The sequence below is a fragment of the Equus caballus genome, chromosome 6, assembly GCF_041296265.1.
Source record: "Equus caballus isolate H_3958 breed thoroughbred chromosome 6, TB-T2T, whole genome shotgun sequence".
Taxonomy (NCBI): Eukaryota; Metazoa; Chordata; class Mammalia; order Perissodactyla; family Equidae; genus Equus; species Equus caballus.
Genome location: NC_091689.1, coordinates 86,079,390 through 86,104,429, shown reverse-complemented (window position 1 = coordinate 86,104,429; position 25,040 = coordinate 86,079,390). Strand labels below are relative to the sequence as shown.

Sequence of the window (25,040 nt, the reverse complement as noted above, 5' to 3'; positions counted from 1 at the left end):
AAGTTCTGATGAATCAGAGTAAATGAAAGAAAATTCCTCTAAATATTTATCTAAAGTTTCTAACTTATTTCATTATGTTGTGCCTATAATTTAGTTAGATTAACCTCCTCAAAGACATTCAATACTGCATCCTAGTCTCACCTTAATCAAATTCCTTCATCTTTCAAACAAATTCATACGTTGTATTTTCCCTCATTGTGAAACTACAAAATATATTTCTGAGTAATTAAACTTGTCTTCATTTGTGACCTAGTCTTTTCTTCAATGCTCTAGGGAAGGAAGGAAAGTAATAATATTTTAAAGTAGGTAAATTATATAGAAGATACATTATATAGTTATAGTACTAACTTCTTTCTCCAAAACAGTTATCAAAATTAATATCATAAAGCTAAGAATAAAAAAATAGAAAACAACAACAGCAATGATGTATTAAAAATAAATTTAAAAAATAAGGCATTCCAGGCCTATTAAAATAATAAAAACAACAACATGAAATTTGAAACATCAACGGGAGTTCGGGAATAATCAGAACTGAAGATAGGGAAACATCTTTACAATCACTGATAAGATGTATTAGCAATTTATTTACATTCATTAGAGAACTTCCATTCAAAGTCATACACATAAATAAAGCAAATTTAAACATAACTGCGCTTGTTATGGGCTACAAAGTCAGAACAGATGCATAAGAGTGAACTGGAAAACTAAGTTTAAATACTGATGGAATAAGACAGCTATTCACATCAACACAAGGCTAACTGAATAATTGAGAGGATACCAAGGGTATCTAACAGGAAGTAATAGGAAAAAATAAGAAATTACAAAAGGGATTAAATACTGGAATTATAATCAAGGGGAAAATTGAAGACAAATCCTAACTTGAAGAACTTAGAGTTTGAAGCAAGTAACAGTGTGCTTGCCAATGAAAAAAGAAAAAGAAAAATAAAAGAAAGACAGAAAGAAAGAAAGAAAAAGAAATGAAAACAAACTTCCACTGATAATGCTCCCACGTTTTTAATTATTATCTTTGAAAGCAAATAATTACTTCTACTGGCTAACAGAAACGACAAAGAATTAATTTTTTAAAACTTTTTTAAAACATTACCTGCTATATTAAATTAAAAACTCAGGGACTACTTACTTTAGATTTTAAAAGTGGGCTTTGAAACAACAGTTAACATTCTTTAAATTATTTCCATTGGCATAATTTTGAAAATAACTGTCATTTTGAACCTCCAATCGTATGTGAAACTGCTTTCAAACTTTACTATTAAGGCCCTTACCGATCCTGTAAATATGTTTTTAGCTGTATCAAAATGTAGACAGAAGAAAATTGAGTAATATATCATAGGTAGCAAATAACGGAGACTGAATTCTGATTTCAAGTCACGTTCAATCTGCTGGAATACACTACCTTTCAAGCAGCTGTGTCATTTTTGTGGCAGAGGGATGGGAAAGGACCCTGTAATTGGATGCATAGAAGCTGATGGAGTAGTAGAGATCTCTCTCTGCAATAATATGCTCTTAGTTTATCGACGTGTCTGTTTATCTCTGTTTACTAAATTGCTTTATTGACACCAGAGGAAAAAATTGTTGTCTAAGTATTTCAGAATTTATGTAATGAATTTTATGTGCCATAATCTGTCTTATTGTAGCATATTGAAGATTTTATATTTTGATAAGGAGAAAGAAGATGAGGTGAAATTGCAGTTATCATCTCCCTGCCAAATTTGAAGCATATTCATTATCAACATGACCTCATGCAGCATTCGCCAAAGGGCTCTCATGTCCTGAAATCACTATAAGAAATATCTGAATAAAGAAATCTGCACAAGAGACTCTAAAATAGTCATTATCGAGACCAAAGTAGTTATGTGCCATTTAGTAATGTGTTTAATTTAATGTTAATAGTCATTGAATATAACTATTATATTTGATATATTTACTAAATAACTTTATGCTTAATTTAGATAATGTACTATTAAATTTATAAATTGAAACACGAAAAAGTTCAGGACATCAATATCTAAAATTGAAGAGACAGGAGTACAAGCCAAGAAACTGAGCCAAAGAGCATTACTCCAATCTTCTTGACATGCGGAGTTCAAAGTCTTATATCAACAAATAAATGAAAAAATAATAATAACTAGTAGTTAATATCTTAAACATTGAAATTTCACTCAGGATTGAAGAGTAGCATTCTTTTAAACTGGAGAAGAAAGATGCGCAGTGGTGGGAGTATTATAGTTTCAAATAAAAGAAAGCAAGCTGCTAATCCTGAGCAGCTGCACGGCCTTAGGGTTGTTTACTAGTGCTTTATTTTTTTCCTTGTGTGGGTATCATGTTTCTCTGATTATTTGTGATCCTTGTGGACTCATTGGTGTCTATAAATTTGAAGTAGGTACCTCTTCCAGTCTTTATAGACTGGCTTTGGCAGGAAAAACCCTTCACCAGCCCTCCGCCCAGAAGTTCTGGGCTCACCATCTGGTGGGTCCAAGGGTGGGCTTGCTGCTGAAGACCTCAAGTGGGCTGGCTTTCTGACTGGCTCAGGAGGTACAAAGGCCTGCTGCTTAGGTCCACAGGGTCTGACCTGGAGCCTGAGTCTCCATGGGAGTGACTGGAGCGTGTGTCCACTGATGTAGGACTGGCATCTGATTCCATTATGGCAAATCTGGGACCTGGGTCCACGGGGCAGATCTGGAACCTGTGCCCATGGGGGTAGCCTGAAGCTTGAATCTACTGGGGGCTGACCTGGTGTCGGGTTGGGCCTGGTTTCCTGAGTCTATGGGGGTCAGCCTGGTGCTGGAGTCTGCTAGGGTGGTCTGGCACCTATGTCCATGGGGACAGGACTGGTCTGGGAGTGTGGTGTTGGTCCTGGAGCCTGGGTCAATAGGGGGTAGGCCTAGAGCCTGGGTTTGCAAGGTTTGGCCTGCTACTTGGGTGGGCTGGGAGCCTAAGTCTCCTGGGGCATTCCTGAAGCCTTGAAACGCAGGGAAGTTCTGGAGCTCAGGGCCTCAGGAGCCGTGTGGTTCTAGAGTGGCCTGAAGCCTAGAACTGTGGAGTCGGCCTGGTGCTGCAGCAGGCCTGAGGCTGGGGTTGTGAGAGCTGGTCTGGAGCCTGGGGCCTCAGGGGCTGGACTGGTGCTAGAGCAGGTGCCAACATGCAGCCTTGGGCTGTGGGGGCTGGCCTGGCACTGAAGTTCACTGGGGCTGGCGTCCCCGGTGATGTCAGTTGCTCACTTCACTCTCCTTGCCCCACAGGGAAATTTTTTCTCTCCATCTTGCACTACCTGGGCTTAGGGAAGGGTGACACAGGTCATGTGAGATTGTCCTTCCTCCCCTCTTCCATATGCCTTTTCTTATATTTGTGCTCAATGCATGGGCTGTCGTCTCTCAGTTGGAACCCTTGGCTCTTGTGAAGGCATTTTTGTGCATGGACAGTTATTCAAATTTATGCTTCTGTGAGGGGATGAGGACAGGAAACTCCTATCGTACCATCTTGCTGATGTCATATTTATGGTTACCTTTTGCCTTCTGTTTCCTGTCTTACCATCATTTTAATTTATCCCAGGAGTTTTAATGTCATTTATTTTTCTTTCTTTCCTCATTTAGTTTTAATTAAATATATTTTTGTTTGTTTCTGTTAACTTATTAACTCTACATTTAGCCATTTTCTTTGGTTGTAAAGCTAACTTTGGTTATGTAGTAAGGTGGTGTCCTCCTGGTCTTGCCACACTGATTATTTTAATTTTTCAGTTAGGTAATAATTTGAGAATATATATATATATAACCTGTTTCTCATCAAACATTTACCCTAGTTTTCGCCTCTATTGAGATTTTCTAACTCTATCATTCCTTCTATGCTTGCTAGTTCACATTTTATCATAAGAAAGGGCTTTCTTTTGTTGTCTTTTATTTATTTACTCATTTTTATATCAGTAACACTTTTACATATTTTTTTCTTATTCTATGTGTTATAATACATTGTTCTATTTATCATCTGATTCTCAGTTTTTCAAGATGTATCCAACTGGAGCACCCTTAAGCTGGCACTGTGTCTTTTTGATAAGCTTCCATCACTTGAAAAATTACTCAATGTACTCAAGAAGTTTAATATTGCATCCTGTGTCAAATTCTGGATATTGTTTCCACATATAATTCAGTTACATGGGTTGATCCAGATTTTGACCAAAAGAACAAAAATGAATTTTGTGAAGAAGTAAAGCAAATTGACATTGCATGTCATTTGTGGAAGCATTTACAAGCATGCAAATAAGAAAATGTGGCATTTAAATTTCTCAATAAGTTGCTATTTTATGAGGAAAACAAATGTGCACAGTTTAGCTTAAGGTAGTGATTTTTATATATTAAGAGTCTTGTTTTTTTGAGCTGCTATTCCTCCAGTAATGAGAATAAGCAGAAAATATTCAAACAATTTAAAAATGCATAAAATAACTTTGAAATATTGTTTTATAGTACAATACTTAGAATTAACATATTATACCAAGTATTTATTAATGGATCAAATATGTGCCATTAGTAGAACTGGAAATATTCCAATTTTCACTTTAATAACTATTTTGCTTTAATTTGTTATTTGTGGAAAAAATTGCAGTGTTTTTTGAAATCCCATATGTGACTAGTTGTTATTCTAATCTTTTCTTTCCAAATAAAGGATGCTTTGTGGTAGGGAAATATGTGAGGGAGGCATTATATAGGGATAATTTTTAATCTTGTCTAGTTTGTATGAGAAAATAGGTATTACTCAAATATTGATTTTCCATGCTTATTAATCTGTAACATGATATAATTACACTGGGATATGAAGGTTAGAATCATATGTCTAGATTTTAGCGTAGCTTTTCTTAGTTAAAATTATTGAAAAAAGATTATTATTGCATTTTCATAGTGCAAATGTCCTTTATCTCTTGATCTGGCAGGAGAAAACTTTATTCATCTGTAGTTTATAAATTATATTCTTTACACTTTTCTGAGATATTTACATGACTGATAAAAATTTGAAGCTTGTTTAAAATCTAAGACCATACGTTTTTCATTAAGATAGGTGCCTTTAGATAGCAGTGTTAACTGTAAAAATTCATTTTAATTCTCCTATATCTGGAAATTTACTTATGAACCTTCCCTCTTCTAATTAAACATTTTATTTAAAATAAATGTATTAAAATCTCTTTATAATGACTGAATAAAGCGTCCAGATTTAAAATCTAAAGCTTACCACATCTTTTCTAGGACTGTTTTATCTACTAATACTGTATTTAATTTTATACAGGCTTATATGATTTTTGTTAATTCACCCTTTTGCATGCAATCTGTATGTCACATTCTCATGCTTCCACCATTTTCTCTCTGCTATCCTCAATTTTGGCTGCTTTACGGCTTGCCTTTCCGAGATGAGTGCAAAATCTGTCACTTTAGATGTCAACATTTGATTTTTCTCAGCTTTATGCTTAGGAGCCTATTACTTTGTGTTCTTGGATGAAGAGTTGGCACAATAAATTGAATATAAGTCCTCTCTGTCTTTGATTCCCTGTGATTTTTCTAAACTAAAAAGCACTATCACCAAATACATCAGCAGTGCAATCAACATTTTTGTTGTTAGTAATTGTACCTTCTCCTTTAACATTTCAATCTCCCTTCTGAACAAGACAGGGATTTCCACAAAGTGGGCTGACAATCACGAAGTTAGGGTGCTGAAGGCTCTCAGAGCTTCTAGTCCAATCTAAACTTTTTTTATATTCCTCTCCAAAACTGCTTTGTTTTATTGAGGTAAAATTCAAGTAACATAAAATTCACCATTTTAATAATTTTACAGTGTACAATTCAGTGGTTATTAGAACATTCACAAAGTTGAGCAGTCATCACCATTATCTAATTCTAGAACATTTTCATCACCTCAGAAAGAAACTCCATATCTATTAAGCAGTGACCTCAATTACTCCTTTCCTCTAGCCCCTGGCAACCATTAATCTGTTTTTTGTCTCCATGGATTTGCCTATTCTGGTCACTTATAAATTGAATCTTACAATATGTGTGACATTTTGTGTCTGACTTCTTTCACTTAGCACAATGGTTTCAAAGGCCATCCTTTTGTAGAATATATTGGTATTTCATTCCTTTTTATGGCTGAATAATACTCTATTGCATGGATTTTCCACATTTTGATTATCCATTCATTAGCTGATAGACATTTAGGTTGTTTCCAATTTTTGACTATTATGAATAATGCTGCTATGAAGATTCATGTGCAGGTTTTTGTTTGAACCACAGCACATTTAGATATACTTTCTAATATTTAGAAGACCTGGTTGCCCCACTCACCTGCAATCCTGAGAGAGCTGACAATAGCCTTAGAGGCCAGAGGTCTACAGCAATTGTAAGCCCCTGAGCCTAGCAACCAACCACACTGGGAGCCTATTCACTCACAGAAAAACTGCAATAGGAATGTGCTATTAGACCTTGCAGCCAACTGTGCTGGGGCTCCCCATGCCTGATAAAGTGACTGAAGGGACCATAGAAGCCACATGTAGTTGAGCATTATAACCAGCTGGGTAGGGGATACCCTAGCCTCCTTGAGCACCTGCAGCAAGAGCAGCCCTACCACAACAGAGGGACACACGTAGCTCATACAGGGGACACTCCTGGAACATTTGGAGCTGGTGATGAGAGGTCAACACACTGCTGGGCCTCATAAGGTATCTCTTACATAAGGCTACTTCTCCAAGTTCAGGAGAAGTAGCTGACCGACCCAATACATAGATATAAGCACAAAGAAAAAGACAAAATGATGAGACAGAAGAATACTTTCCAAGAAAGGGAACAGGACCAAATCGCAGAAAAAGAACTAAATGAAGCAGAGATAGACAATCCACCTGACAAAAAGTACAAACTAATGATCATAAGGATGCTCATTGATTTTAGGAGAAGAATGGATGAACTCAGAACTTCAACAAAGAATTGGAAAATATAAAAAGGAAACAATCAGAAATGAAGAATGCAATACTGGAAATGAAAAATTCACTACAGATACTTAGTAGCAGAGTAGATGATACAGAGGAATGGATCAGCGAGCTGGATAAAAGACTAGAGGAAATCACCTAAGCTGAACAGAAAAAAGAATTAAACAGAATGAGGCCAGTCTAAGGGACCTCTGGGACAACATCGAGTGCACTAATATCCTTATTATAGGTGTCCCAGAAGGAGAAGAGAGAGCCAAAGGGGCAGAGAATCTATTTGAAGAAATAATAGCTGAAAACTTTCCTAACCTAAGGAAGGAAACAGGCACCCAGGTATAGGAAGCACAGAGAGCATCAAACAAGATAAACCCAAAGAGGCCCATACCAAGAAATATTATAATTAAAATGTCATGAAATTAAAGATAAACAGAGAATCCTAAAAGGTGCAAGAGAAAGACAATAAGTTACATACAAAGGAAACCCTGTAAAGCTATCAACTGACTTCGCAGCTGAAAACTTACAGGCTAGAAGGGAGTGGCACAATATATTTAAAGTGCTGAAAGGAAAAATCCTACAGTCAAGAATGCTCTACCTGGCAAGGTTATCATTCAGAATGGAAGGAGGATAAAAGTTTCCCAGCAAAGCAAAAACTAAAGGAGTTTATCACCAAGAAATCAGCCTTACAAGAAATGCTGAATGGACTATTTAAGAGGAAAAGAGAAGACCACAAATAGGAAGAATAAAATTTTCAAACAATAAATAAAGAAAATCACTACTAAAGGCAAAAATACAGTAAAGATAGCAGATCAACCACCTATGAAGCTAATGGAAAGATTGAAACATAAAAGTACTAAAATTATCTGTTTCTGTGGTAGAGGGTAAGAGATACACACATACAAAACAGAGGTTAGATATGGTATCAAAAACATAAAGTGTGGGAGGAGGGGAGTAAAAGAGTAGAGCTTTTAGCAAGAGGTCAAACTAAAGAGACCATCATCTTAATATACATTACTATATATGAAGGTTATTATATATGAAGCTCCTGATAATCACAAACCAGAAACCTATAATAAGTACACAAAAAATTAAGAGACGGGAACCCAACATAACATTAAAGAAAGCCATCAAACCGCAAGAGAAGAGAGCAAGAGAAGAAGAAAGGAACAGAGAAGAACTACTAAAACACCCAGAAAAAATAGTAACAAAATGGCAATGGGCACATTCTTATCAACAGCTACTTTAAATGTCAATGGACTAAGTCTCCAATAAAAAGGCATAGCGTGTCCGATCAGATAAAAAAACAAGACCCATGTATATGCTTCATACAAGAGACACACTTCAGACCTAAAGACACTCACAAACTGAAAGTGAAAGGATGGAAAAAGATACTCCATGCAAATGGCAATGAAAAGAAAGCTAGGGTAAGAATACTTATATCAGACAAAATAGATTTTAAAACAAAAACTAAAATAAGAGACAAAGAAGGGCACTTCATAACGATGAAGGGAACAATCCAACAAGAGGATATAACACTTGCAAATATCTATGCACCCAACATAGGAACACCTAAATATATAAAGCAATTATTAACAGATTTAAAAGGAGAAATAGACAGCAACACAATATTAGTAGACTTTAACACTCTACTTACACCAATGGAAAGATCATCCAAACAGAAGATCAATAAGGAAACATTGGCTTTAAAAGACATGTTAGACCAAATGGACTTAGTAGACATATGCAGAACATTCCATCCAAAAATCAGAATACATATTCTTTTTGAAAGCACATGGAAAATTCTCCAGGATAGATCACATATTAGGCCACAAAACAAGTCTCAATAAGTTAAAGAAGATTGAAATAAAACAAAGCATTCTTTTGTGATCACAATGGTATGAAAGTAGAAATCAACTACAGGAACAAAATTGGAAAAGACACAAATATGTGGAGATTAAACATCATGTTACTGAACAATGATGATATCAAAGGAGAAATCAAAAAATTCCTGGAAACAAATGAAAAGGAAAATGCAGCATGCCAAAATTTATGGGATATGGCAAAAGTGGTTCTAAAAAGGAAGTTTATAGCAATACAGGCTCACTTCAATAAATGAGAAAAACCTCAAATAAATGAACTAATGCTCTTCCTAAAGAAACTGGAAAAAGAAGAATAAATAAAAACCCAAATCAGTAGAAGAAAGGAAATAATAAAAATCAGAGCAGAAATAAAAACAAGAGATTAAAAAAGAAGACAAAATCAATGAAATGAAGAGCTGGTTCTTCAAGAAGATAAACAAAATTGACAAACTTTTAGCTAGACTCACCAAGAAAAAAGTGAGATGGCTCAAGTAAATAAAATCAGAAATAAAAGAGCAGAGAATACAATGGACACCTCAGAAATACAAAAGATTAAAAGAGAATACTACAAAAAGCTATATGTCAAAAAATTGGATAACCTAGAAGAAATGCATAAATTCTTAGAATCATACAACCTTCTAAAACTGAATCAAGGAGAAACAAAGTGGCTGGCCCGGTGGGGCAGTGGTTAAGTTTGCAAGCTCCTCTTTGGTGGCCTGAGGTTCGCTGGTTCAGATCCTGGGTTCGGATCCTGGGTGTGGACATGGCACCACTTGTCAAGCCATGCTGTGGCAGGCATCCCTTATATAAAGTAGAGGAAGATGGGCACAGATGTTAGCACAGGGCCAGTCTTCCTCAGCAAAAAGAGGAGGATTGGTGGTGGATATTAGCTCAGGGCTGGTCTTCCTTGAAAACAAAAAAAAGAGCAAATAGAGAATTTGAGTAGACCAATCACCAGAAAGGAGATTGAACAGTAATCAAAAACCTCCTAAAAAATTAAAGTCCAGAGTCAGATGGCTTCCCTGGTTACTTATACCAAACATTCAAAGAAGGCTTAATATCTATCCTTCTCAAACTCTTCCAAAAAGTTGAAGAGGAGAGGAAGCTTTTTAACTCATTCTATGAAGCCAACGTTACCCTGATACCAAATCCTGACAAGGATAACACACAAAAAAGAAAATTATAGGCTGATATCACTGATAAACATTGATGCAAAAATCCTCAACAAAATACTAGCAAATTGAACACAGCAAAACATTAAAAGATCATACACCATGATCAAGTGGAATTTATTGCAGGGATGGTTCAACATCTGTAAAATAATCAACGTGATACACCACATTAACAAAGTGAAGAATAAAATCACATGATTATCTCAATAGATGTAGAGAAAGTATTTGACAAGATACAGCATCCATTTATGATAAAAATTCTGAATAGAATGGATAAAGAAGGAAAGTACCTCAACATAATAAAGTCAATATATGACAAATTCATAGCTAATATCATTCTCAATGCAGAAATCTGAAAGCTGTCCTTCTAAGAACAGGACCCAGACAAGGATGCCCACTTTGACCACTCTTATTTAACATAGTATTGGAAGTCCTAGCCAGAGCAAGCAGGCAAGAAAAAGAAATAAAAGGGATCCAAATTGGAAAGGAAGAAGGAAAGCTGTCACTATTTGCAGATGACATGATTTTATACATAGAAAACCCTAAAGAGTTCACCAAAAAACTTTTAGAAATAATAAATGAATAAAGTAATGTTGCAGGATACAAAATCAACACATAAAAATAAGTTGTGTTTCTATACACTGATAGTGAAGTAGCAGAAACAGATATTAAAATACAATCCCATTTACAATTGCAACAAAAAGAATAAATTATCTAGGAATAAATTTAACCAAAAAGGTGAAAGATATGTACACTGAAAACAATAAAACATTGCCTAATGAAATTGAAGAAGACACAAAGAAATGGAAAGATATTCCGTGTTCTTGGATTGGAAGAATTAGCATAGTTAAAATGTCCATACTTCCTAAAGCAATCTACAGATTCAAAACAATCCCTATCAAAGTTCCAACAACATTTTTCACAGAAACAGCACAAAGAATCCTAAAATTTATATAGAACACGACCCAAAATAGCCAAAGGAATTCTGAGAAAAACAACAAAGCTGGAGGTATCACTGATTTCAAAATCCCTGATTTCAAAATATACTACAAAGCCATAGTAACCAAAACAGCATGGTACCAGCACAAAATCTGACACATAGATCAATGGAACAGAACTAAGAGACCAATAATAATCCCACACATCTACGGACAGCTAATTTTTGACAAGGAGGGAAAGAACATACAATGGAGAAAAGAAATCTCTTCAATAAATGTTGTTAGGAAAACCAGACAGCCACATGCAAAAGAAGGAATGTAGACCATTATCTTACACCATAAACAAAAATTAACCCAAAATAGAGTAAAAGCTTGAATATAAGACCTGAAGCCATGAAACTTCTAGAAGAAAGCATAGGCAATATGCTCTTTGACATTGGTCCTAGCAGCATATTTTCATACTTTCAGCATATTTCATGTCTCACCAGGCAAGGGAAACAATAGCAAAAATAAACAAATGGGACTACTTCAAACTAAAAAGCTTCTGCACAGCAAAAGAAACCATCAACAAACCGAAAAGACAGCCTAATAATTGGGAGAAGATATTTGCAAACCATATATCTGATAAAGTCTTAATATCCAAAATATATAAAGAACTCACACATCTCAACAAGAGAAACACTAACAACCCAATTAAAAAATGGGCAAAAGATCTGAACAGACATTTCTCCAAAGAAGATATATATATGGCCAACAGGCATATGAAATATGTTTAACATCACTAACTATCTGGTAAATGCAAATCAAAACTACAATGAGATATCACCTCATTCCCATCAGAATGGCTATAATTAACAAGACAGGAAATAAAAAGTGTTGGAGAGGATGTGGAGAAAAGGGAACTCTCATACACTGCTGGTGGGAGTGCAAACTTGTGCAGTCACTATGGAAAACAGTACAGAGATTCCTCAAAAAATTGAGAATAGAACTGCCATATGATCCAGCTATTCCACTGCTGGGTATTTACCCAAAGGACATGAAAACATGAATGCATAAAGATCTTTGCACTCCTATGTTCTTTGCAGCATTATTCACAATAACCAAGACTTGGAAGTAAGCCAGGTGTCCATCAAGAGATGAATGGATAAAGAAGATGTGGAATACAATGAAATACTACTCAGCCACAACAAAGGATGAAATCTTGCCATTTGTGACATTGAGGGCATTAAGCCAAGTGAAATAAGTCAGAGGGAATGTCAAATACTATGTGATCTGGCTCATAAATAGAAGATAAAAGCAACAGCAAACACATAGAGACAGAGATTGGATTGGTGGTTCCCAGAGGCGAAGGAGGAGGGAGGAGGGCAAAAGGAGAGATTAGGCACATGTGTATGGTGATGGATTTTAATTAGTCTTTCGAGGGTGAACATGTTGTAATCTACACAGAAATCAAAATTTAATGATGTATATCTGAAATTTATATAATGTTACAAACCAATTTTACTGCAATAAAACAATCAAAATGTGAATAAATAAACCGTCAAAGAAATAGAAAAGAAAATAAAATAAATTCAAGCCAAAGAAAAATTGAAAAAAGATAGACAAAATAACAAGTAAAAACTTTGATCAATGTATGATCATACTACTGATGGCTGGAAAACAAGACAACATACTCCCTAAGTTATAAGAATGAAAACAGGTGAAATCTTCCCACATGTTTTGTAACATCCAAGCTTTGTAAGAAAATACCACATGTTAGATATCAATAAAGTTTAATAATATTCTGACATTTGTGTATGAACATGACATTCTAGAAACTCTTAATGAGTCAATTCTTGGATATTTAATAGCTTTCAGTCATTTTAAGTGAACTATTCCCAAATGAAGAAATGTCTTTGTAATTTTAGCACAGCCCATAGTCCATCATGACTCCCCTTGTAAGACAAGCTAAGCCCACAACAAGAAGTCGTACAAGATTCTGAGACTGGTTGTGTTAGTCCAAAGCTGTTTTTTATAATATTTTTGCTATTTTAAACTTAAAAACAAATTCCACAAATAGTATGATACTCCATATGCCCTTTATCTAGAGTCATTGTTGTTTACATTTTGTATGATTTATTTTGTCATTCTCTCTTTCCCTCTCTCTCCATACATATACTTTATATATTATATATACTTTTTATATTTTATATATACAAATACTAATACTATAAAAATAAATATATATACACTTTTTCTGAACCATTTTATAGTAAGTTGGACATTGTGCCTCTTTATCTCTAACTTTTTCAGGGTATCTTTCCTAATAAGATCATAATATTCTGATCAAAATCAGAAAATCTGACATTGGTATATTATATAGTCCATAGTCCATAATACAATTTTATAAATTTCTTCAGTAACGTCCTTTGTATCTTTTTATTTCTTTCAGGTCCAGCATAATCCAGGATTACACACTGCATTTAGTTCTCATTTCTGTTTAGTTGTTTAATCTGGAACAGTTCTTCAGCCTATCTTTCACCTTATTGTCTTGAGGTTTTGGAAGAGAACAAGTTAATTGAGCTCATCTGATTTTTCTTCAAGGTGAAACTGAGGTTTTGATGTTTTTGCAGGAATAAAACAGAGGTGATGATAGATCCTTCCTAGGGTATATTATCAGCCATGTAATGTCGGTTTTCCCTGTGGTGATGGCAATTGATCGCTTGGTTAGTGTGATCTCTTCCTGATCTCTCTAGACTGCAAAGTTACTATTTTCTCCATAATAAGTAATTTCTTAGGAGATATCTTAAGACTACGTAAATATCCTGTTCCTCATGAAATTTTCATCCACTAGTTTTAGCATCCATTGATGATTTGCTAACTTAATCATTACTTCTATATTGATTAGCATATTTTACTGTGAAGACAATCTTTCTTTTCTCCTGTATATATTATTTATTGTAAGGCAGTGTTGACTCAAGTATTATTATTTTACTCAATAAGTTATAATCCATTAATATCATCATTTATTCTGACATCCAAATTATCCAAATATGATGAGTGGGAGCCTCCTGTCTGTGTTTCTAATTTCTTTCTCCCACAGTGAGAAACTTCAGTGTCATTTTCTTCAATGCCCCACTTGCATAAGCCTAGAGTACACACAAAGAAATTATAGAATTGATAATCCACGTCACTGTGAAAAGCAAACCTAACATCCAGAATTCAATTTCTTTCACAATTTTTAAGTAAAATTTACATCTAGTGAAATGCACAAATCTTAAGCAACCAATTCAATGAGTTTCGACAAATGTAAACCACATTTCTATTATTTGTCAAGATCGATCAATTAATCAATTACAGGTTTCTACTTTGAGTTGTGTGTTTCTACTTTGAGTTTTACTTTTGGTTCGATTCCCAAAGGAAAAAATATTGTCAGTTGTAGGCACCTATATGCCAGGAGACCCCTGTTAAAAATTGCTTCAATGCTTTATGGCATAAAGCAAACATTTACCATGCTCACAGATTCTGTTGTCAGGAATTTATACAGAGAATTTATACGTAGAGAGTACAGCAGGTCTTTCTGCTCCATGATGTCTGGCACCTCATATGAAAGACTTGAAGACTGAGAAGTGGAGTCATCTTAAGACACCTTCATTCATGTGTCTGGCAGGTGAATCTGGCTGTCAGTTTGGGGCCTCAGTTTTTTGTGGGTTTTTTTTTTTTTTGGTCTATACTCCTCTATGTTTTCTCTTCTTAGAGCCAGTTCAGGATTTTTCACAGCATGGCTGGGTTCAAAGGGTAAGTCTTTCAAAATAGAGGGATCTAGACAGGAATATATCATTTTTACTACCTAACCTTGGAGTCACATAGCATCAACTCTATAGATTGGGGTAGTCACTAGTTTCTGCCCAAATTCAAGGGGAGGAATTTAGACCCTACTTCTCCTTGGAAGGCATGCCAAAGTCACATTGTAAGAAGATGTTGGATGGGAGATATTGTTGTGTTACTGTCATTTAGGGAAATGCTATGTGCCAGAGAGGTGAAGGCAGAGTACATAACATTGTGGAGAATCAGAATTTGCCACGCCAAAATGTGTCTCCCTGGCATGATTATTTTTAAGAACAAAAGACTCGGGAAGAAACTTTGACCTTCCTCCTAACTGCCTAGAAGAATTTAAGATAGAAGGCCTATCCCAGGAAGGAGCTGTCACCACAGATAACTCTAGGTGTGGTAGACAGAGAGGAACTTTGCTGGGCTCATTTTTATCAAAGTTCTCTCTCAGGTCCCATTGTCAATACATGGCCCAGCAAACTTTTTTCTACCAAACATTTAGTTTTCCATTTCCATGTAAATTGCCTTCCTCTCCATTGAAGTCCCAAACCTCTACTCCCAACACCCTCCTTTGTCTTTAGCTGAAGATGGTATATAAGGTGGTGGCTTCAGCCATTTTGTCAAGTTACTCAGTTTTTCTGGGTTTCTCCCATGTATACATGTTATTAAAATTTGTTTGATTTTCTCCTGTTCTGTCTCATGTCAATTTATTTCTTAGACCAGCCAGAAGAACCCAGAGGGGAGAGGAATAGTTCTTCCTCCCCTTTGATGTGTTGCTTTATTTCTTATTCAATGAGGCTGTACAGATAATGAAAAATTATGGGAAGTTTATTTAGCACACTACTCTATAGATTTATCTCCTCCAGTTATTCTAGGCAGCTTGACAGCAATAATCCTTGTCTTGGTATTGGAGAAATAGTCTGTCTTTTTAACTTTGCATGTATCTTTCTAAAAGTCCTTATCTTCTTATAATCTATTGTGAAGATTAGAGTCCACCAAAAATCTGGTAATAAATTTTAGTTGATCCATTCATGTTTTCTTTTCCTATTGTCATTAAAGTTAATATATAAATATTTTCAAGAATGTTGACTAGAGAAATGTATAGTAACTGTAGACATAGACAAGAACAAATAGCTTAATCACCATTATGGTATAATGGCATATACATTAGGACAACTATAGAGTTGTGGCATCTAGGTGTTCTAAGAGCTGACACTTGTAGTAAAAAAAAAATTATAATAATTTCATGTTTCACTTTTGGAGGAAATGAAACATACTTTTATCTTTAAAGAAGCCAGTTGAATTTTGAGAAATTGATATTTGATATAATTTGCTGTGAGAAACTTGTACAGAATTAAAGACTAATAATTATATGACAGGTCATGAAATTCATAATATATTCCCAATTATTCAACATATTCATTGACATGTTCAAGAGATTAAACTTACTTATATGTTCTTGAAGAAGATTGTGTGAGAAACCAACTACTTGTGTATTAAATCATATTTGATTTTCTACTGGAATTTTCAAATTTATCCAACATAAATACCAAAACAAAATCACACAAATGACATGTATGATTTATTTCAAAGAAAATTATAATTTCTTACTATGTTGACACTGACATTTCAAAAAACCACTTTACAAAATAATCCTCTACATTATTCTTTTAAGGAGTAAGGTGTCTTAGAGAATCTTAAGCATATTTAATGATGACAAAATTCAATTTATCTAAGAATTTTAAATAATATGGCTTTTAAGTAAAACCTGGCACATTTACTTAAATTAGTTAAGATATAGCTCTCCAAGAACTTATATTATACAATTCTATTAAAACTCTTCATTCATTTTATTCTAACATACTTTTACTTTTTTTATTTTTTGAGGAAGATTAGCCCTGAGCTAACATCTGCTGCCAAACCTCCTCCTTTTGCTGGGGAAGATTGGCCCTGAGCTAACATCTGTGCCCATCCTCCTTCTTTTTATACATGGGATGCCTACTACAGCATGGTTTGATAAGTGGTGCTAGGTTCAGGCCCAGGATCCGAACCAGTGAACCCCAGGCCATAGAAGCGAGCAAGTGAACTTAGCCGCTTACACCACTGGGCCGGACCCTCTAACATACTTTTAGAGAAAATAAATTTTCCATTTATATTTCTAACATAGAAAGGTTTAATTTTGAAGAACAATAAGTTAAAGTCAGAATGTAAAGAATGGGAAGAGTTCTAAGCTCGGGTAAGCTAAAGTGATCCAAATAATTAAATATTAGAGATCAATTTTTAAACTAGGACAGTGAAAATAATTTTTGTTCAATATCCCTTTTATGGTCTCATGTTAATTATTTCAATAAATAGTATTACTTGTCTGAAGAAGAAAATATCTTTCTAAATATAGCTCGGAAGGCTTCTTTAACTTGCTTGTTCCTCAGAGTATAAATGAATGGGTTCAACAAAGGGGCAATGGAAGTATTGAGCACAGCCACACCTTTACTCAAAAAGACTCTTTCATTTGCTGATGGCTTTATGTAGATGAATATGCAACTACCATAAGTGATGGAGACAACAATCATGTGAGAAGAGCAGGTGGAAAAGGCTTTCTTCTTTTGCTGAGCTGAAGGAAATTTTAGAATTGTCTTGATGATGTAAGAGTAAGAAAGGATTACTAGTAATAATGTGACAATGAGGGTCATCACAGCTAAGAAAAAAGCAATCAGTTCTAGTAAACGTGTGTCAGAGCAAGAAAGTTGCAAGACGGGAGAAATGTCACAAATGAAATGATCAATGATATTTGAAGCACAGAAATCCAGGTTAAGACCCAAAATCAGTGGAGGGAAAATGACCAAAAATCCAGTTACCCAAGAACTGAGTACAAGCTGATGACAAACTTTGCTGTTCATGATGGATGTATAATGCAAAGGTTTGCAGATGGCAACATAGCGGTCATAGGACATGGCGGCCAGAAGGAAAAATTCTGTAACCCCCAAGAATATGTAAAAAAATAACTGAGATATACAACCATTATAGGAAATAGTCTTTTTCCTTGTTACAATGGTGATTAGGAATCTGGGGATGCAAGAACTTGTGAATGAAATTTCCAGGAAAGAGAAATTACGGAGGAAGAAATACATTGGGGTCTTGAGATGAGAATCTAGTAGAGTTAGGGCAATGATGGTTACATTTCCTAGTATGCTCAGCATGTAATTTAGAAGTAAAAAGAAGAAAATTACAATCTGGAACTGGAAATTATCCGTCAGTCCCAGAAGGATAAACTCTATTTGCCTTGTATGGTTCTTCATTTCTCTTTTGTAATTTCAGTCAAATTCTAGAAATAAAAAGGTACAAAAATAAGAAGCTATGTGAGTAGCTTTATATTCAAGAATTGATATATAAAAGGATTCATGTTCACAAACATACCCATTTACAAGATAATATTCCGTGGACGTTGAAGACATGATGTAGAACTGTGCAACAGAAACTATTTTTAAAAAGCACTATAGAGATCAACTCAGTTTTGGAAATTGACCTGCAAAACCCATAATAGTTGGTTTTTTCACCCTTGCTTACAACTGCCAGTCAATCATAACTAATTCCAAATTTGTCCATTTGTTAAATGAATTAGATGAAATCTTGGTTCAGGATTCAAAAATAATTCATTCATTTTTGATTATTAACTTCACCAAAATAAAATTATGCCAGTACAATGAATTAAGACGTATAGTTAGATTATGCAACTTTAGATTTCATATTAAAATGACATTTAGATCTCCATTATAGCCTTTTATAACTTCTATATGAACTACTGATGAAGACACAGAAAAAGACAAAAAAAAAGTGTAGGTGTATAATAACACAACAAAATAAATACTAGTTGAATCTAGGAAAGAATTGGAACTGAACATAAAGCAGATATAACCATGTTTAAAAAAAATAATAATCTATTCAGGACTTCAACATTTTGCCACATGTAGTCGAGACCTTTAAGATTAAAAGAGAAAACACAGAAAATGAATTATGTTGCTTCACAGTCTCCACCCAGTTACAGATATCTAGAGTCTAAGCCTACTTTCCAGATGCAGCTCTGTGAGAGTGAAAAATCACTGTTTTAAGACTGTTTAAGACTGTCTCACAGTCTTAAGATTAAAGTTTGAACAGGCCTTTTATTACTTAAGAATAAATTTTTAAAGAATATCCAAGATAATAAATTGAAGCTATTATAAGAAGATAGTCCAGTAATGTGAACAGACAAAACAATTTTTTAAAGAGGAAAAAAATGCTTAGAATATATAATGGGAAACTTACCTTTCTCAAAAAGAAATGCAACTTCCATGTTTAGATATGAGCTATATGTCATGGCATAGTTTAAGAGAGAAAAATTTAAAAATAAGCAGTTCCTTAAATAATTTCATTCATTCTGATAGTTACATTTTGAAGTGAGGACATTGATGAATATATATTCTCACTAAAAATATTATAAATGTATTTTAGATACCAAATTACATGAAGGTATATGCAAGCCGACCCATTTTTATAAATGTCCACATACAGTACATGCAGTTATGATTTCTGCAAATACATACAAAAATAATAGTAATTGAAAATAAAAGTACTCTTTCAGTGAGATATTAAATTATAGTGTATTCATATTTTTCACTAAAAATTCTGTTAATAATATTCAACCAAAGCAAACAATCCAATAAAACATGTTTTTTTCCAAACTTATCTAATTTATTATTTTATAAAAGCAAAAAACACTATTAATGAATTCAGAACACTGGTTATATATTTTATAGCCATATTTTCAACTAAAACAAATCTAGTGATGTACATTTTCCTCTTAGCCTGAGGAAATCTTTGTTACTAATTTGCAAAAATGTAAACTCTTTCCAAATAAACTTAGAACATAAGCACTGACAGACAGAAAAAATCAACTACATCACATAATGTGCAATGTTTCTGTCTTTTAAATAAAAACTATTTAAATTAAATTGCTTCTTATTCATTAAATTTTGCCAATCAATATCTTTGGCTGTTCTGAAGTAGTTCATCTTTTTATTATTGAACACATAATATTTTGCCATCTACATGATTGAGCCCATTACCTCATATGCTAATTCATAAACCCGACATTATTTAGATTAAAAATTTTATTCTTTTAGCAAATCGTTGTTTTTAACTTCATATTTCTTAGCATATTTCTTCTCCTCTTATACTAATTTTCCAGTGAAATATCTCCAGGCTGTCGATGGAAACGGTAGATCTCAGAGAACCGTAGATGAATCTGAATCTTTCTCCCTTCATCTCCTCTTCATTTGGTCCTGTTCAATTTGTTAATATGTCCTTGCTCTAACTTTTACTTTTTCTGCAAAAGACGTTGAGCATTTCCATAGGTTCAGTGTTGGTATAATTTCAGAATAATTTCAAAGCTGTGAAGCAGATGTTTGTTCTGTGACCAGTGCAGATTTGGCAATTAATAATTATGAATGTTAAGTTGTTGTTGCTTAATGTGTTGATCAGAATTAGCCCTTCCAAAACAGCTATTTTGTTCTATTTTTGAAAATGTATTTAAACATGTGAAATCAATTCTCCAGGAAAAAGTGTCCTCCAACCTTGTTACGCTTGATGGTCATCTAGGGTTGTTCAGGCTCTCTTTATCTAGACATCAGTGGAATAATCATCTCTTCCTCTGCAATTCCAGTGCAGTGTCTGATTTAAATACTAAAGTATTAGAAAATCAAATGCAAGTGCATAAATTAAACTTCATGTTCTTGCATTTACTGATTCAGAAAATAGTAAATGAAGAATAATGAATATTTTTTTCAAAGAGGAATAATAAAATACCACCCTTAAATCACTGTTATTTATTTGTATGTAACTTGCATGGTATTCATAATCAATCTTAAAATTTTGAAAGAAAAGTGCCACCACTATTTTACTTACCACTAGTAGTATATGTTGATGTCTTTTTTTCCCTCTAGATTACCTGAGCAAGGATCAATCATAATAAAAGGCAAATGTACTCATGGGAAAATAATATTTAATTTTGTGGGCAGGAAAGTTAGTATAAAATAATCTCTCAGTTTAATTCAAAGCAGAGAGCTAGTGTGACTATTTTAGTAACATAATTATTCTGCACTATGACATATATCTGAACATATGGTAGTGTCTATGCCTTGGATAATAAAGATTTCTAATAAACTCCTCTTTTTAATAACAGATAATTTATACGATGTGTATCTAGTCCCATCTCACAAACATTCATAAAGATTATCATAACTGAGATGATTAGCTTGAAACTTGGGAAATACTTGCTAGTTTCAAATTACATAAATGGGGTGAATGCTTCCCTACAGGAAATCTAAAGGGATAGCGTCCGTGAGGAGAAATAGTTAAGATGAAAAAATATTCAAAAGAGCCTACAAAACACAATTGGCCTTTGTCTTTTTCATTTAATTAAAAATAAGCATTTTGTTTCAAGCATGATGATATAAAGTACCATTTAAGTTGTCACATTAAAAAATACTCATTTCAAAACAATCATGTAAACACTGCAAACTAGCAGATTATTTTGGATTATAAATAATTACATATGTCCCAAGATACCAAGAGAATTCTTTTTGAGCATTCCTGGGTTTTTTTTTTTTCAATATGTAAACTATCACTAGGAGAACAGCATATGGGTAGCTAAGAAATACTACTCCTACTTATATTTTTAATAGCAGCTGTGTAAATATTAAGAAAATAATTAGAACTTCTGCACAACATTATGTTTTGAGTGCAAATATTTTCTTGAGTTATTTCAGGATGTGCACCCAAGTTCAACCTTTTTTGAAGTCTTACTAATTATTATAACACCTGTCATGTAGTGAACATTACTATGCATGAAGTACTGTGCTAATTATCATACATAGATTATTCAATCTAATCATCATAATAGGCAAAATGCACATAATTATGAACATTTTTCTTTTGCTGTTAAAAAAACAGAATTAGGGAAATAATTTGACTTGCTCACCCTCGTGAAAAAGCTTAGAAATTATGGAGACAGGATTGCAATCAGATCTTTGATTTCAAAGTGTAGTTTGTTAACCATTATGCAATAATTCCAATTAAGTAAATGATCCTTAGATAATAGGTAGACGATAGATAGACGACGGATATCTAATGCCTGATAGCATACCTAGCATTCCAGTGCTGAAGTTTTTTTAAATAAATAAACAAATCTACAATTGAAAGATTGACATTCTTATATGATTCACGCAAAAAATTTTTCAAGAAACGAAATGAACTCACTCAGCTCTTCTGAGTATACTTTTTAAATAAAATTCTGATTGTTCAACCAAAATATTTTATATATTATAAAGTTTTGAGGTACCATATCACAGGGAATTAAACTACAATTAAGTATAAATAGAAACAAATAAAGTAATAGTATTTCACACAATAAAAAAATCGCAGGAGTAAAAAGCAAAGAAACACAAAAATAATTTAGAATTTAACTTTTAAAAATATCATGCTCTAATCATTGATTCTCCATGGGATATGTTCTAAAGAGAAAAAGGATTACAAATGCATCTTTAACTTCCTATAGTTTGTGTGTTATTGGTGGCACTGATAGAACAACAATTCTGATTTTATTCTGTGTGAATTTTAACACTTGGCAAATTCGTAAATATATTAAGATTGAGAACTAGAAATCTCACCACAGAAAAAAGGAGGCAGGGGAAGCAAATACAAATGACAGAAAAATTCGGTGGTGTTGAGTTAGAATTAGAGGCAGCAGTGTAAACTAATGATTTCTTTTTTTTAAAACTAGAATTTTTTTTAAAGATTTTATTAAAGATTTTAAAGATATTATTTTTCCTTTTTCTCCCCAAAGTCCCCCAGTACATAGTTGTATATTCTTCGTTGTGGGTCCTTCTAGTTGTGGCATGTGGGACGCTGCCTCAGCGTGGTTTGATAAGCAGTGCCATGTCCGCGCCCAGGATTCGAACCAATGAAACACTGGTCTGCCTGCAGCAGAGGGCACGAACTTAACCACTCGGCCACGGGGCCAGCACCTAGAATTTTTTTTAAAGATTGACACCTGAGCTAACAACTTGCCAATCTTTTTTTTTTTTCTTTCTGTTTTTTCCTCCCCAAATCCCCCAGGTATATAGTGGTATATTTTAGTTGTGGGTCCTTCTAGTTGTAGTACGTGGGACACCACCTCAATGTGGCCTGATGAGTGGTGCCATGTCCACACCCAGGATCCGAACCAGAGAAACCTTGGGCTGCCAAAGCAGAGCACGGCGAACTTAGACACTCGGCCACGGGGCTGGCCCACTAATGATTTCTTAATGTGTTTTTTTTTTTTCTAGCTTTGTGTTTTGAAAAATCCTAGAAAGCATTTGACGGTATCACTGTTCTCAAAAATCAACAGGGAAATTATGAAATGACACAGAAGCCTTCTTGAAGACCAAATATGCAAAATAATGCTAACTGAAATAGAAATTACCATAAATAAAGAATTATAAAATTAAATAAAAGAATTATAGTGATATTACTATAAGCATAGAGATTGGTATGGATAGATGTGGATATGAATGTATAAAGAAAAATGGAAACTCCATAGAAGAATTTTAATGTCAAATTATTCACGTATAAAGAATGAAAAAATTTAAAACTCACTGTTTCAAAACCTCCTGGCATATGCGAAATAATCCACAGCCAGTTGAGCTCACTCTGGAGAGATACAAAGAGATCACGTTCCCAAATTTTGCTTGCAGACCTAGCTTTTTATATTAAGTTATATTCTATAGCTTTCAGCCACATCTTATAATCTATTGTTTCAAACTTATACATGACCCTTATCACTGTCTTTACAATCTTAGTAAACAACAATGTATAGAGCAGATGTTTCTTGTTCACAAATTATGTTGTACATACTTACAAGCTTGGAGTTTGTATTTTTAATGAAAGAAATATTGAAAGTTAAAAGTGAAGGACCAACCCCGTGGCGTAGTGGTTAAGTTCAGCATGCTCCACCTCAGTGGCCCATGTTCATGGGTTCAGATCCCAAGTGTGGACCTACACCACTCCTCAGCCACGCTGAGGTGGCAACACACATACAAAACAGAAGATTGACACATATGTTAGCTCAGAGCAAATCTTCCTCAAGCAAAAAAAGAGGAAGATTGGCAACAGGTGTTAGCTCAGGGCAAATCTTCCTCAGCAAAAAAATAAAAAAAAGAGTTGAAGAAAAAATAATAGGAAAGACTCAAGGCAAAGAAAAAAAAAAAAAAAAAGGGCAGCATGTGGAGTTTATGATCAAGAATATTCTTTAAGATAAATTTATTGAAACAGAAACTAAAGATAGTAAATGAGAGACTTGTAGTCCTGATGTAGTCTCCAGTAATATTTCTCAGAGTCCATAACATTTTTATTTTAATGTTCTTAATCTTCTAAGATAAAGAATGATGTTAATAGAGAGATAGATGGGAGATAAATATAAAGAGGAAGGTGGGAAATATTAAAATATATTTAAACTTTTTGGTGAAATTTTATTTTATTTTTATTTATTATTTTTGGTGAGGATGATTGGCCCTGAGCTAACATCTGTTGCCAATCTTCCTCCTTTTGCTTGAGGAAGATTGTTGCTGAGCTGACATCTGCTGAGCCAATCTTTCTCTGTTTTGTATGTGGGACGCCACCACACATGGTTGATGAGCAGTGTGTAGGTCCATGGCTGGGATCCAAACCTGTGAACCCTGGGATGCCAAAGTGGAGTGCATGAACTTAACCACTATGCTACTGGGCTGGCTCTGAAATTTAATTTTTTTAATATAGAAGGTTAACCTTGAATCAAGTGATAATTACAGATAATCATCTGGCTATTTTTGTTTGAATAAAGAGGACAATATAATGATAACTTCATCTTATTTAGCGGCTACAGTGTATCATGCATAGTAAATTCCTTTTAGACAGTCTCACAGAAAATATGCAAGTTTTATGTATTGAATCCGTTTTATTGGAAGAGGGTAGTAAATCATGTAGGAAGTTAATTTTCTGTCCCCATTACACCTAGCTGGTAACCGATGGGATCCAGATTAAAATTCCTATTGGTCTTCTTCCAAATGTCTTCTTGTTCTCCTCCCTATTCAACTTCCACAAAAGATAAAAGGCTATTACTGTCAGCCACAAGAGGCGTGGAAATTGAAAAAATCTAATATAAATTATTCCCAACTGTTTCATTCATGAAGTGAAACTAAAACTTTTGGTTCGTCTAACTTTGTGTCTAAGTCTTGCTCTCTTT

General features: G+C 34.1%; 1 protein-coding gene across 1 annotated transcript; it reads right to left on the bottom strand.

The window, feature by feature from the left end:
• Positions 1-17,106: 17,106 nt before the first annotated feature.
• OR6C70 (olfactory receptor family 6 subfamily C member 70) lies at positions 17,107-18,045 on the bottom strand. Its single transcript, NM_001391013.1, is given in 1 exon segment — positions 17,107-18,045. A coding segment is annotated over 1 exon segment (939 nt).
• Positions 18,046-25,040: the final 6,995 nt, after the last annotated feature.